The sequence below is a fragment of the Echinococcus granulosus genome (assembly GCF_000524195.1).
Source record: "Echinococcus granulosus chromosome Unknown EG_S00039, whole genome shotgun sequence".
In the NCBI taxonomy this organism is placed as follows: domain Eukaryota; kingdom Metazoa; phylum Platyhelminthes; class Cestoda; order Cyclophyllidea; family Taeniidae; genus Echinococcus; species Echinococcus granulosus.
Window position 1 is genome coordinate 40,685 of NW_020170419.1, and position 15,405 is coordinate 56,089.

The following is a 15,405-nucleotide window of genomic DNA, read 5'->3' on the forward strand; positions in this document are numbered from 1 at the left end:
CCGACTTCAGTTGGGTGTAATATTATTCTGATTTTTAATCCCGCCTGGTGTCACAAATACGTGATGTGCGGGCCTTATCCCCTATTTGTTTCAATTCACGGCTCACGAACAGATTGGTTGAGTTTTAAACAACAATGTCGCAACTTTTATGCCTTTGTTTTTTTCCTAGAAACTGTTGAATTGGCCAGTTTAAAATATTCAGGAATGCCCATGTCACCTGATGGTGGTCGCTTTTCTTCCGAAACAAATTCTGCCAAAGAAAGTGTTAACTTGCCTACTGGCCTAGACATTTAACCTACGGTATTGTTAGTCGATAAAGCTTGCAGCAAACATCGAGAGAAGGTCATACGATCCGGTTCAGGTTGCATCATGTCACACATTTGTGGTGCCGGATAAGGGTTGGAATAAATGCTGCGACCTTTTTTCTCTCCGCTTTTAAATTCACAACTCCAATTAATTTTATAAAAACCCTCATCTTTTCCTAACTCTGTTGGCAAAGCAAGGAAATGAGGCGAATTCGTGCTTTCTCGCCAATTTGTACGAAAGCACCCACGACTGTTTGGTTGGCGGTGGTGGTATGCAAATTCTCACTGACTATGGCGCCTTCTTGCTCGGGTCGGTAATTCACGATCGCTCGCCCACTCGCCGCCCCCTCCTTCGCACCCCCCTCCACCCCCACCCAGAGTGGGCTGCCAAATGCGCATGAGTCAAGCAAACCATTTATTCACGAGGGTGCGGTTCATGCTCACTTCGGCTCTGCATCTGACCAATAGCGGTGTGGCATTCGAGCGCTCTCTTCAAAACAGACCAATTAACGCACACCATCATATTGCCACGCAGGAACCCGATTTTCTTTCATGTAGACTAACCAAATAAAGTGATTTTGTTTCAGAAGAGAAGAGTAATTTTCCTACACAATTTTCGTCAAAATGTTGGTTCCTTCTGTGACTAAATAGGTAGCGAATTTGCAGAACAAAAAGGAAATATAACGTAAACACATTGACCCTATTTTCATTGCCACTGAAGAATTACGTACTTCAAAGAAAGATATTCAACGCGGCCAAAGGGTCAAAAAGTTGTCGTCATATTACTTTGCCTGAGAGATAAAATAGTTGCTTTTAAAAACCTACTTCAACAGGAAAGCGAATGTGGTAGGCGTTACCTGACAAGGCTTAATAACTGACAGAGTGTCAAAGTCAACCGATTTGAGGTTTCGGCAAACAAGATGTATGTTTCAGTTTGTCTGCTGACTGACTGGCTGACGGAGTGGAGGATAGTTAATGCTAAAAGGCTTTAGTGCTTCGACGTTCTTCGAGTGGCCCAGCAAATCGGGAGTCACCTCCATGGGGTCCACTCACTAGCTCACCCCATAATTGTTCATTTGATGAAGGTCTGAGATCTGCCGACTTCGAAGGGTTCTGTTCTTTCAGGACTGCACAAAACACGGCCTCACACCCAGGATCTTAGACCTCAAAACTGCGTTAAGACGGGAGGAAAGACGACACCGGATTATTTTCACTCCTTTCCTCTTTTCTATCTTCGCTTTCGGGTAGATTGCAAAAACATTTAAAAAGCTTTTAAAGGAAACACTTTTGGTAGTTCTATCAACGCTGAGTAGTCACGTCAAAAGAAACCGAAAGCGGAGAGAGCTACCGTAATTAGTTGTGTGACTGTGTAGTGTAACGACTTGTTCTGTCAGGTAGTGCGGCTGCTTTAGCTGCTACCTGTCAAATTTGTCACTTTGATGTGAAGTTTGTCAGATGTCGGCAGGAAGTGAAACCTGTGCGAAAGGAGTAGCGTCTTTTCATCACACATTGACTGTACCGGAAGCACGAATGGAGGGAGGAGACTGTACGAAGTGGACGCTGAACCCTATGCGAGTCCGATCATAAGGCAAAGTAAAGTTGGTGCTTTTATGTCCCAGAAGATGGGGCGAATTCGCTTTTCTTTTCTACCTCAGCATTATCGTCCATCTTTCCTCCCCACTTCATAAGTGATCGAATGATTGACTGGTGCTACTGTCAAAAAAGGCTGAGAAGCAGCACTTGAACCCTGAAGTGAATGCAAAAAAATGGAGCTGGGCTGGTGACTCCTTTTTTCCAGTCTTACCTCAATTCTGACGTCTAATGTCTAAGATATGATGTATGCGACGTGAGGTGTGAGATCAAGCGTTGTGTTATCTTGAATGATTCATTAGTTTTCCACAGAAGGAGTGTCTCAAGGTAAACGGGTCTCATAACTTTCGCAACATGGCTTTCTCGAACCTGTGGATCGCTTGAGATGACCAGTGCTGTGCTCGGTCACTCGACGAACCTTGAAGCAACAAAGCCATTTCTCATCATAACTCCTCCACTCTGTCCAGTTAGCCAGTTCGTCGGCGCGTTCATTGAACTTACCTGAAACAAGCGAAGAACAGCAGATTAGCAGACTCCGAAGTTTATTATCATCTCCTGAGACTTGGCATTTGCCCTCTCACCACTCATTTCTTAAGAACCTTCCCCCACTTGCTTTTTCCCATCTCTCGTCTTTAAAAGTCAACTTCAAAAAGGTTGGATTTGACAGGTGGTGATGCTTATTGTAGGACGGGAGAAAGCGATGAAGAGTGGGACTTTGCCGGATGGTAGGACAATCACCAAATCGGAGGAATCGAGCTCCGACACGCGGACTCTATCACCCGGCACTGTGCACTCCTTATCGCCCGAAAAGGATGCACCACCTACGAGTGTGGAGAGCAAGATCAACACACTGAAACGTACCACTGGCAACTCGGGGATGTCGGCGGTGAGTTTTTTTTGCAATTATTCTTTGAGCAGATTAAGTTGAAAAATCAGTTCTCTTTCCATACTTTTGTCAATTTACTCCATATTCATCCATCTATCCACCCATCTATCCTCTATCCATCCACTTATCAATCCTGGACCACTTTACATTGTTTCGCTCTACATATGCTTGTGGGGAAAATGACCACTGTTGTTCCCACCCTCTTATCCCTCCGGGATCCACCCAAACCTTGACAGACCCACTCTTCTAACATCCATCCTTCCTGGGCCAAGTTTTTTTAAATTCAGAGGCAAATGGAACTTCAGTCCGAGCGCTTTAAGTAAAAAAAAAACAGAAATATCCGACCATCTTGTAACCAATCTGCAGAGAGCAGAGTATATTTCTCCTTCAGTCTCATCCGTCCGAGCTGGATTAGTTGAATTTTCACTGTCTGCTGATTTTTAAACCTAAAAAACCTTATGCAATTTCACATCCCATTAGGTCGGAGAATGCGATAGAGAGGGGAGGGAGATGGGACAGGGCAAGAGAAGTGGTGATGGTGGGGCTGAAGAAGAGGTGTTGGGAGAACGAGATAGTGGCAGATGGGAGACATTAATGGGAACGACTTTAAGTGGAGTTAAACAAAAAAACGCGCGCGTTTGCAGTTGGACCCGTAAACACGACACAGAAGAAGTCCCCATCTTTTCTACTTTATATCTGAAGGTTGATAAACCTGCCAGATAGACAAAGCGTTGCGATATTCTCTTCTCAAGGACTTTTTGATCCCCCTTTATCGGTGCTCGCATCTCACTAGGTCATTGTCAGTCGTGACACCGACTGTGAAATGTCTTGATGTCAGACACTAGGAAGTCCGTGACATATGGTGAGGGTAGTAATGACACCTTAATTCAGGGGGGGCCCCCATTGCGCCAGTGAGGAGGTGGCGACATGATAGTGACAGTTGCCAATCATCGTGCCGAAGGATCTGAAAACACGACCTGTAATATGACCTCATCAATTTTCTTCCCGGTGGCCTTTACCTCCAGACATCACCGAGACCTTGGCATATCGCCGTAGTTGAGTGGCGGTGCCACTTTTTAACAACTGTGGTGAGTTGAAACTTTGAATACCTCGCCGGAGCACCTACCCCAGTCCACCGTGCATATAGACTGGCTAGAGAATTTGAAAGGTAGATGTTCCACACTACGTATTAAGGATGCTCTCATCTTTGAACCCTCAACAATAATCCCCCTGCCTTCTTTCCTCACTTTTTTCCCACCGTTATCTCATCCAATCACCAAAAGTGAAACTTCATATTGTGTTTACGTTTTTCTCCCTCCCTCTGTGTTATGATTCAATACTCGGTGGTGGAGTAACAAGTGATAAATCACAGGCAGAGGGGACTTTATGCTTCTGTGATTGCAAAAATGCACAGGTTTATAGGAAAATATTTTTATGACAACACAGCAGCAACTTTGGGTGTGTGTGTGTGTGGATGGGGACGAGCGAGAGAGCAAGAGGGGCAGAGAGCAGGAAGGGGAGATTCACCAGCTTACGCACAATTTAGCAGCGGATGTTGGAGATGGCGTACTTACTATGTAGCCATCATCAATTTTACTCCTCCAACCGGTCAGCCCGCTAGCCAGCCAACCTGGCCAAGCAGCTCGGTCACACAGATTGTTTCAATTGACAGCAACTCAATTAACATTTTGGCGGGCTATTTCAGGTTGGCATCAAAATTATGCTGCATGTGTGGTCTTTCCTTCGCCTTTTTTGACACTTGCGTTGGTTGAGATTCTTATACGATGCTACAAATTGTCCACTATGGCCACTCAGATGCCCTTTGTGTCCAAAGAGGGACATTCCTACTCGCGTGATCGAATTGACCAATTCAAAGGCTTACAAAGCAACTAGCTATTCTTCTTCAACACTTTTTTTTTTACAACTTTCAATTTGTTGTTACCAGTGTCGTAGGTGGAATGAAAAATTGGGGTGTCACGTATATGTGACGCTAGTGGTACATAAAAATTGGCGGCTCCTTAAGGTACAATTGTAAATTTCCTAAGTTTTATGATTACAAAAAGGTGAATTTATCATCCACGAAGATCTTTCACATTTGTTGCGAGTACGACTTTTTGGCTGGCTAAAGTCACTTTTATTTCTACCCAGCTTTTTGAGGTTACTGACTGTCATTTTCATGTGCAGTTGTCAAATGCCGAGAATTTACTATCAAGAATGGACGTTTTGGTGGACTCCCTCTATCTGGTCCTGATTTATCTGTCGCCAGAGGGGGCTAGTTTACAATGGACTGCTTTGAGGTGGTACGTTCTACCGCCGTGTTTAACACATTCCTGTCCAACAAAATTCACAAGAAGCTTCGACACCCGGTTGTAAACAGCTTAAAGTACTTTTGCAATGTTAGATCTGTCAAAATTTGTCGAAGATCCGAGGGAAATTAGCCGAGGGCGATGACAGCTTGACTGTCTGAGTAGCGTGTCTGCTCGTTGAAGACTTTTACAGCTCTTCTTGTCCCCTGTGTCGTGTTTTCAACACTCCATCAATTTGGTTTTCTTCAATCAGTTTGAACGTGGCTCATCTGTCATTGTCTCCTATCGCTGATGCCTCATCCAGGTGCTATTTCCTATCTTGACATCAAATATGACTTTTCCTAATTTTTCTGATCCATCGTGGGTGTAGACTTCAGTCTCTTCCGGTAAGTTTCTTTTGGAGCCATTAGAGCTCCGGTTGATGATTAACGGTTTCGTACGCGATCATTTGGAGTTGTCCGAGATGTCAGTAGAAACATCGACCAGATACCGGCAGCCGTCCGCCTGCCCCCATAATCTCCTACACTTAGTCTTCCAGCACCGCCTTGGTAGCACTCAAACATCTTTCCTGTTTTTCCATTTTCCTGAATAACATCGGGTCCTCGCTCCTTTTGAAGGCCCCCATCAAATTACTCAAGGTTGAACAAGTTTTATCAGTCCTTCCATTGCTGGTCTATCTTGTTTCAAACATTTCTTCTCCCCTAGTGACCAACCAATCAATTTACGGATATCCCAACGGGGGTGGCGCTTCAATTATTCCTTAAAACTAGACTTATAAGTGACAAGGAGCAAAAAATGCTATGTGTTGCCTAAAAGAACAACTTGTTGTTTCTATAACAGGCAGTGGCACAATATGTGGAAGAGGAGGAAAAACGTCAAAAGACGAGTTCGTTCGACCTTGACCCCATTTCGGCTTCAAGATCACCTAGTGCCAATTTCGAGCCTCCCTACAGCACTCGCTACGCCAATCATCGTTTCGCATGTAGGTTTTCTTTTTCCTTTTTTTGTTTATGGAAAGGAAAAAAAACTTGGGGACATTTAATTACGACATTGTAATTTCACCAGGGGTGTGGAGAGGGGATAAATCGGAATCACCTTACACCAATGAGTCGGTTTTAATCTGAATAAGCAGAAATATGTGTGGAAGGGAGGAAGGATGGTGTGGCGGTAATCCAAATTCATTAAGCTAGAAAATTTACACAAACAGGAAGTCATCCAGCCTCTGCCCCCCTCCTTCCTTTGCACTGCTCCGGTTATTGAATGGGAAGCTACCTGAAAACTTCTGACATTTTGCCAGCGTCTACAAGTAGTCATTGTTCGGGATAGTAGACATCAAGGCGACCTCAGGCGTCTTCTCTGAGCTCCTCTTCAATGTATGCGATTGCACCTGAAATGATTCGACAGGCCGGAAGGATTTTCTTCCCCCCGTCATCGTAGCAGGAAAGAACGACAAATCCAGCTTTATGCACAAAAGATCTATTGAGAAATTTTGACCCAATTCTTTCCAGATCGACGCGAAAAGACCTTTGATTCTCTCCGTTCTGTAGCACGTGAGTTCTAGACGTTGTCCTCGACACTGTGCGTCTACCTTTCTATCCATCCACAGTCAGTCCATATTACTCAAGAGCAGGAAGGGGGGGATGGTGAAACATTTTATGAAAGGTTGTATGTGGGTGTGTGCGCGTGCTTGTGGTTGAGTTGACCTTGACTTTTGACTGTCCAATAGCACCCTCCCGTTCCACTCTGAGACGTGAGATGAGAGACGGCCTTACCGGCACGAGAGACCACTTCTCCACTTCACCGATTAGTAAGTTGCCTTATACCTACCAACCGGGCAACACTATGAACAATAAGTTCTTGTTCCAGTCCCTCGCTCGCTCGTCCGCCCGCCCATTCATCTACTGAAACTCGGGTGCTTGTTATAACCCGCATCTGCGCTCTGTATGCGCGTGTGTGTGTGTGTAGATCCTACCTTGTTTTCCCCTGCATTTGCATGATGTGATCCAATCGCCTCCCCCTCCCCTCCTCCACCTCCATCCTCTCTTTCCCTCTCTATCTGTTTGTGATAAGAGACACAGTGCGGACGACTTTCCCACCGGTGATTAATGACCGTGTGTGTGGGTTTGGAGACCGCCGGAAACTTCTGTATTCACTGCATATTTCCTCATCGATAGATATGCGGACAAGAAAAAGGCGGTCTATTTTTTGTCACATCAGGATCTTTTAATAAGTTCCATTTGTGTTGACAGGTGACATTGGCAGGCCATAAAGATGTTTCCCGGCTAGGTTGAAGTATTCAAAAGTGGAGGAAATAAATGGTTTTTCTTCGGTCATTGGAACAAAAAATGTCGAACGATTTCCTCTTTTCCGTTTTCATCCAGGTGCAGCTCAGGTTCACTGATATGTTAAAACTTGCAGAGACGTGTGTGTGTCGTGTGTTGTCTAGTGATGAGTCGCTTCAGAAGATCCTTAGAAAAGGTAGAGACGAACCGTCAGTTGATATTGTGAGTTAGAAAAACGGTTATCACTTGTCAAGCCTCACCGGATAACAAGAAGCTTAAAAGACTGTCAGTTTCTTCTCCACCTCCTGTGACCCGTAATGGGAGGTGGCTTTGGAGCTTCAAACTCCTCAGGGATCATCCATCCGCAAGCGATGCACTCCACTTGCTGAAGGTGTGAGACCCGTCTACCCCAAGGTAGTTAGATCCATCTGTAGGGTGTGCAAGACGAACTTCTTCTGCGGATGACTGGCAAATCAGTCTAAAGAAAGTGGGCTTCCATTTCAAGACGGCACCACACATGATCTCACATTTTATGCCTTTGGCCTTAGACGTAGAAACTGAATTAGGACGGGAGGAAAGAAAGCATCGGCTCATCTTCACTCTCTCTTCTTCCACATCCTTCTCCTTCCTATTACCTTGGTGATATTTATTCTTCTGCCTTCAAAAATCTCCACCTGTATCCTGATTGGTTGGCACATCTCATATCCCTCCACAAATTTGCACTAAAAAGTTGCTTCTCAGGAATTTTTGACCAATTTATAACCCTCTGTGTATTTCACTGATTCATCGGACGCCTTTCTATCCCACCTTCTTGATGAGAATATACTGCCTTTATTACTTGTAGGAGCTGCTCAATCTAGCACGACTCTAGGTGAGCGTTGATTGTCTGATTTCATCCTCGCTATCCATTCCTCCTCCTCCTTCTTCTTCTTCCCTCTGCCTTCTTCGTCCTACGTTGTTTGGCTTTAACCCTTGCATGCTTTTATCCTTGTTTAAAACTTTTCACCTCCATGACTTCCGGCGGTCCTTCTAAACCATCTGACTGAAGGAATTGTCTACTTAATCCCAAATGCGGTAGTTGCTGAGTCGTCTTTTCTTCCTTTTTTTCTTCTTGTTGTTGTAAATTTTTGACAGTTCCTCGACCTGGCTACACTTCGGGAATTCTCTCTTCGCGTCCAGTTAGTCTTCCACGAGGAGTGAATGGTGTCACCTCCACCACCTTTCCACCATGGTCGTCTGCAGTGTCACCAGCTCAACGCAAAATCTACGCGTCCAACACGTCAAGAACTCTTCCAGCCAATACAACTTCTGGTCCACTAAGTGATTCCAGGAATGGGGCCTTTACGTGTGAGTTCTTCGGTTTGTTGCAGTATTATGCTTCGGCCGTGGGGAATGCTACCGAGGGACGGGGGTGAAAAGGGAAAGGACTGCCTGATTGGCACACCCTCGAGGAGGTGTCCATCCTGAGTCATCCGAAACAAATATTTTTCATCTACATTTCTGATCAAATATTTTTTCTCGCAAAAAATGGAATTATAGAGATACTTAAGAAGTTTTTGCACTTTTATGCTCTAGTAGAAAAGGTAATAGCAGTTGATATTGTCTTGACGGCTTCTACCCATCTCATCATTCTTCATGTACGCGTTGTCACCCTGGCAACGGGAAGATGGAGGGAAGCGCTGTATGAACTTGACTGTGCAACATTTTGACAAGTTGCAGGAAAAGAAAACAGATTTACTGTCCTTAGCTGGGTGGAAGTAGAGGAGACTTCCGTGAACCTGTTTCCAGGAGTGCTCCAGACATCCACTTGAGATATCGTAATGGGAGAGCAGGATTTCCCCTTCCCATTCCCCTCCTCCCTCTGTTCTGCCTCCTGATGGAACAAAGGCTTGTCTATTTTATTGAGTGACAGCCGCTTTTGTCCAGTCGCTGCATTTGGAATCCTGCATCTACCTCAAGAGAAAATCGACCACCATTGTTACAGCTCAAAGCTGAGAAAGTGAAAAAAATTACCTCCTTCAAAATAAAACTATCTTATCCGTTTGTGGTGTAAATAGTCACTGGCACTAGATAATCGAGAAACATCCACCACATATTCGTAGTGTTAACTTTTCAGATGCCGAAATCAGGACGTCACATATATGTGACGCTGTTGAAGTATCGTCTTGCTTGGATTAGTCTTAATACGATGTGTAAAGCTAAGAGACAAAACTTAAAAAAAGTGGCTTAAGTTTTGAAAATTAGATAAATTTTTTTTTTTGAAATGAAATTGGGTCGTCATATATATGTGACGCCGTTATAACATCGTCTTATGTGGATTAACATTTAACTTAAATGAGTTGATTGATAAAACAAGGCTAAAAAGATTACTGGAAAGTTAAAACCCCAATGAAATTGGTTTTGTGAGAAAGTAAAGCAACCAAGGCATTCACCTCTTCAGTTTCACAAGGTGATGTGCCTGGTGTGTGTGTGTGTGTGTGTGTATGTGGTCGACTGCAGATACAATACTTCCCAGCGAAGTCAGTTTCATCTGAGATCTGTCTAAAAAGGGGTACAAGAAAGTCCCCTCTACATAAGATGCCACAAGGTGTCATGACATCGCAAAATTTACCCATAGGGTGACCTAAATACCACGCTTTAGAACGGAACACAGGGAGGGGGAGAGGTAGCCTTCGTTTTGTATCCTTCCGATCATCACTGCGAAGCCTGTGTTCCATCAGCGCTTCAACTAGAGTCCTCACAGCTGTTAAAAGAGCCGGGTGGGAAATTGGCAATGCAAAGTGAAAAAATGCAGAAGTTTTGGAACAGGGAATTATTCGAATAATACATTCAGCAAAATGTTCTTCTATTTTCGGACAGTGACCACCTCAGGACTTTCAATGAATGGTATGGCGGGTGCTACGGAGGCTCAACTGGCACAGCCCTTGACAACGTTGGCAACAAATCGAGATAGTCGTCGAGCGCGTTCTACGACACTCACTGGTGGTCTTCCACCACCCTCCATTTCGGGTCTGCGTCCGGTGGGTCCCAGAAGCTACAATTATCTTGGAGGCACCTCCTTTGAACTCTCTCGTGGACGTCAAACAAAAGCTGCGGCAATAAATACAACAAATGGTTGGAGGACTGCTCGAACGGCCTCCGAAAATGCCCGGTTTAGTGCTAGAGGCGGATCGAATGCCCTTCTGGATGACGAGTATCCAGATGTTCAGAGCTGGTTGAGACCAACCAAATCGCAACAATATCAGGGGCAGAAGGTATTGTGCCACACGAGTCTGGAAGAAACTTGTATGCTACCTTTTCCATGGAGTGAGCGACTAGCAGTGAATGCGGGGTGGAGGGAGCTCGGAAACCTCATTCTAACGCCCTTTGGGTTATTTGTCTTAGGAATACCCAGTTCTCCCTAGAAGCAGCATGAGTTGTTTTTTGCTCCGGCTGGAGGAAGTTTCTGCACTGGTGGTTAGTTGACAGCCCAGCGGCGGATTCGCTACGACTCTTGACCGCGGAAAAAAGTCGGAAAGGTTAGGCATGCAACACCACTTACGGGAAGAAAGAAAAAAAATGCTCCGCCCGCACCTTTTCGGTTTGTCATGGTTGACTTGACTCTAGGTTAAGCCAAGTCTAGCAAAGTGATGGAAAGGCGAAATCCCTCGACTTCTGAGTTTTTCTAACCATCCGCCCTGCATCCATCCATCATCCAGCCATCCCATCCGTCCGTGCAGTAGCTACACTCTGCCTCCTCTCCTCCTGAGGTTCAATCTAATCCTCTGGTGACTAGTCTCACCTTCTGTCGTTGGTAGTAGCAGGTTTTCTTCACTTAGGTAAATTTTTTATGGTCTTTAAGAATTGACACATGACATGGCGAGTTAAGGTTTAGCGTCATAGCGTCGCGGTAATTAAAGAGGCCCTTTTACCCCCCCCCCCCCCTCCTTTTCAAATTCATACTCCGGACTTTTTTGAATTAAAGGTGAAAAAATAGTGGTTGATTGGATTTTTCTATTTAGATCTATTCCTACGACCAGTTGAAGGTGTCCTCGAACGCCAACTTGAAGGGAATCGATGAAAGGCATCGGGAGGAGTACCTTTCTGCGGAGGAATTTGAGCGTCTCTTCAAAATGCCCAAAACGGCATTCCAACGTTTACCAGAGTGGAAGAAAAGTGATTTAAAACGACGTCTTGATCTCTACTGATTTTGAACACTACTGTTTGATCTCTTTCATTCGTTCATTCATTCACTCCTTCAGTCAACCAATCAGGCCAGCTTTTTCGTCGCCGTTTTCTTCTCATTTTTCCCCTTATTTGCCAACTCCACGAAAAGGAGGGGGTAAAGTGCAGTTTTGTGAGTTAATAGAAAAAAAAGAAGGTAAAATACCAAATTCTACATGCAAATGCCTATCCCACCGCTGAAATGTGACAATCTAAATCCACTGCCTACCTACTTATAAATACTTCAACGTCCATCTGCATATGTATTTTTTGATGTCCAAATCCGCATGCTGACCCCTTTAATTTGCCCTTCACCCCCTACCTTCGACCCCACCTTCTCATTTCACTCTCTCTTCATGCATACAATTGCTTATGTATACTAAAAAACAAAAGCCTTTCATATTTACCTCTTCACCACCACTTTCTCCCCTCCTTCTCCTCTCTTATTACTTTGAGTTCTTTTTTTCTTTTTTTTGCTAGAAAAGAAAAAAAGAGAGACAAATATCACGGAACTTGAAGGCACTCTAGATTGATCTGAAGTAGAGAGCTGAATAAATATTTCTTAAATTGCCTCCGCTTCGTAGGGGATGGAGCAACAGGCTGCGCACACGCACTCACACACGGACAGGCAAAAGGGAAAGGGGATTCTTTTGGAATTTTAGGGAGGAAAGAGGCATAGTGAGATCGGAGGAGACAACACATGGGGTGGATCGTAAGATGGAGGCTAGTGCTACTTGAAGGAAGACTCCACGAGCATGACTTGGGCCGGGCATCTCCTGGCATTGACACATCGGCCATTTCCTCCTACATCGGGCAGTTTACATTGGAAAAGAGCAGATTCCAGTGAGGCGGAAGATCACCAGTGGAAATGATTACCTCGAATGGTGGTCAATGCTAACAAGGGTTTGTCGGTTTCCCCCTCCCCCCCCCCCTCTCCGACCGTTCATTAACAGTTCGGAGGTAATCGCTGTCCAAAAATATGCGGAAATTGGGCTGAATGAGTTATTTGAGGAATTCCCTGTTCCAAAACTTCGTTATTTTCACATTTCGCAGTTTACATCCCGCATCACTCATTTCCCACTTGGTTCCCCACCGCTACACCCATAAATCCAACCTAGTTGTTAACTACCACCTGTGGAATGTGGAAACCACCCCACATTCCACACTTCACACTACCATAAACTGATGTACAGACGTGCATCAGAGACGACTTAGGAAGTCTTTGCCTGTTCAAGTGACATGCTGTAACTATCCCATTTAATATGCTATGTGCTGTCACCAGCGCCTGTAGTTTTCAATAGGTGAGCCCTCATTGACAAGACAATCGGTCTGGTCATGACCGCGCGTCGCCAGTGCAAGCGCGCACGTACGCACTGCCACTGTTACCAGACCCTTTGAAGGGGAATGGCAGCACTGGACTAGACTAGACCGGTTCACCACAAGCGTGCCGACTGTGAGTACCGGCGGCGAAAACCTCCGCATCAACGATAGTGAACGTGCACAAGCGATCGTCATGGTGTGACCTTAAAGTCCACTCCTGCTCTTTACCAAGCCCTCTCCTTACCACCGATTGGTAGTTCATGGCGGCTAAAAAGATAAAAAGTAGTTTAGTAGCTTGGCTTCCAAATAAGTGTCCAAATTTCCCACAAAATTTTTAAGTCTTCTCTTGCTTCCTATTTGTGAATCCTCCGAGTTCTTTGAAAGCAACTTTCCTTTTTTTTTTTCGAGAAATCAAGAAAGATAAAGAAATGGATTCACATCCCCTTGATTTTCTGCTCCATTCTACTAATTTCCTACTCCACAATTCGAGGGTTAAAGCCCTCCAGGGCACTGTTTCTTTGTCCCCGCCAAGAGACAAGCGCTTTTTCTTGTTTGATCAACAGGAAGCGATGGTCGCAAAAAGCGGTGCCCCAACTCCTCTGGCCAACGGAAACAAACATCCCTCTGTCAAAAAAAGCCTCAAGAATGGGTTTTGAAGAGAGAGGGAGAGATGAAAAAATGTGCTAATTCCATCAGATAAGGGGGAAAAAGTTGGTGGGGAGAGTTATCCACTCACCTCAATCAAATGGCGGATTGTGGCTTGTGGCAGGAGGTGTACAATGGAAAGTCAGTGTGTGATCGTCAGGCTGATCGGTTCTGCGTAAGTTTGAATCCGCTCCAACTTTCATACCAACGTATCTGGGTTGAGGTACCCTATGGATGTGGTTCTAGCCAGTGGAGTTGAAATGAGGTGTCAAATTTAAGGCATGAAATGCGGCCGTGGAGCATACAATCCAGAAAAGACATTTCTAGTGGTGAAGATAGGGGCGTTTGGGTACGGAACGTCTCTTCGCGAAGTGTGTGCGTGCCTGTGGCACCGTTGCCACCCTAGACCGACTGCGGATTGAAGTGTGAGGAGGAAGAGTTTACAGGTAAGCGGAAACACTAGGTGTATTCACACATGAACTGAGATGAGACAGGTTTGAAGGCTACCTAGTAAGTGGATGCCACATGCCAAGCATTCACCAATGTCAACGACCTTCAAGGATAATCAGTTTATTGCTCATCGCTTCTTTCATGTTATACGCTTGACATGGCTAAGAGAATGACTGACCCTCCACTCATTCCAACCAATGAAGAAATCTGCTCATGATGTAGTTTGATGACTCTCCTTAACAGATTCAACAGTCTTAGTTGTCCAAACTCTTCTCCCATCGGGTAAATAGAAGTGGGGACGGGAGGGAGCATCAAATAAAGTAGGTCCATTGTCAAAAGTCCTGGCTTGACGCGAATAAGTTTTAAAAAATTAAACATTCCTTGAGAGTGTACCTTCCTATCCACTAGTCTTCTTTAACCAGTTCTAATATCCTTAAATATCCTTTTATTAGAAAAAAGGAAATGGAAAAGTGTAGTGATGTACACAAATCTGTGTGACCTCGATGTGAACCACGACATATGGTAACACTGGACCTTGCAGATGACCTAGGGAAATCTATTGCAAATAAGTCCTCCATAAATCTCTCCTACCCACTATTTACTATTTTTTGGTGCTAGAAAGGAGTTTCAAAAGGAACAAAAACACAATCAGGGAATTCTGGAGTTCTTGAAGCCCTTAATCATGAGAATCAGTGGGTTAGACATCCCTCGGGAGGGATCTGATCAACTCTTCCATTTGGTAAACTGAATGAGGGGCGCGCTCCACCTCTGTGGATAGTCTCGATCCTAAACGATTAAAAAATGGAAGGGTTCGTCTCCTGTGGTGATAAAATGGGCCTGGATATAAATGTCTAGGCTGCGATTTTAGTAATCCATGGATATAGAGGAGTGTAGTTTGGGAGGGATTGATGAATACCTCGTTAGGGAAGCATAAACAGATTTTGGAATCTGGCAGGTACTTCTTGTCTCAGCTCTTTCGATCAGTTGACAGGCAAAAAAAGCGCACCCCAAACGTGAAATGGGACATCCATAAGTGGACAAATCTTTACAACTTTAGCCTAGGACGTAAATTCCATCTATTCCACCGCGGCCCATTATTCCTCGCCTCCCAAAGAAAGTGGGCCAAATGACAGATTGAAAGGCTCGTTCTATCATCACATTCTGCACCTCTTTCAACGTGACAAGAGTCTTTTGGAGGTTTTTCACAAAATTTTTAACTTTTTTCTATCTTCGTTTCTGCTCGCCAAGAATGTAACCTTCCTAAGGTGTGGAAAGAAATTTGATCCCCTTTGCAAATTTGACCAGTTTTCCCACATAAAATTCAATCTCCTTTAAATTGACGCCACGGCAACAAACTGTGAGAACAGCAAAGTCAAAATGGGCCACTCTGACAAGAGAAATTTCTCCCCCTCCTCCTC

General features: G+C 44.6%; 1 protein-coding gene across 1 annotated transcript; it reads left to right on the top strand. All coding sequences in view use genetic code 11, as the record gives it.

Annotated features, from left to right (window-relative positions):
- Positions 1-2,568: 2,568 nt before the first annotated feature.
- On the top strand, positions 2,569-11,556 carry EGR_05351 (Villin-2; the record flags this gene model as incomplete). Its single annotated transcript, XM_024494600.1, has 7 exons — positions 2,569-2,781; positions 5,928-6,069; positions 6,596-6,637; positions 6,814-6,894; positions 8,504-8,716; positions 10,229-10,623; positions 11,371-11,556. The coding sequence occupies 7 exons, from the start codon at positions 2,569-2,571 to the stop codon at positions 11,554-11,556; spliced, it is 1,272 nt and encodes a 423-aa protein (XP_024350927.1).
- Between the last annotated feature and the right edge of the window lie 3,849 nt (positions 11,557-15,405).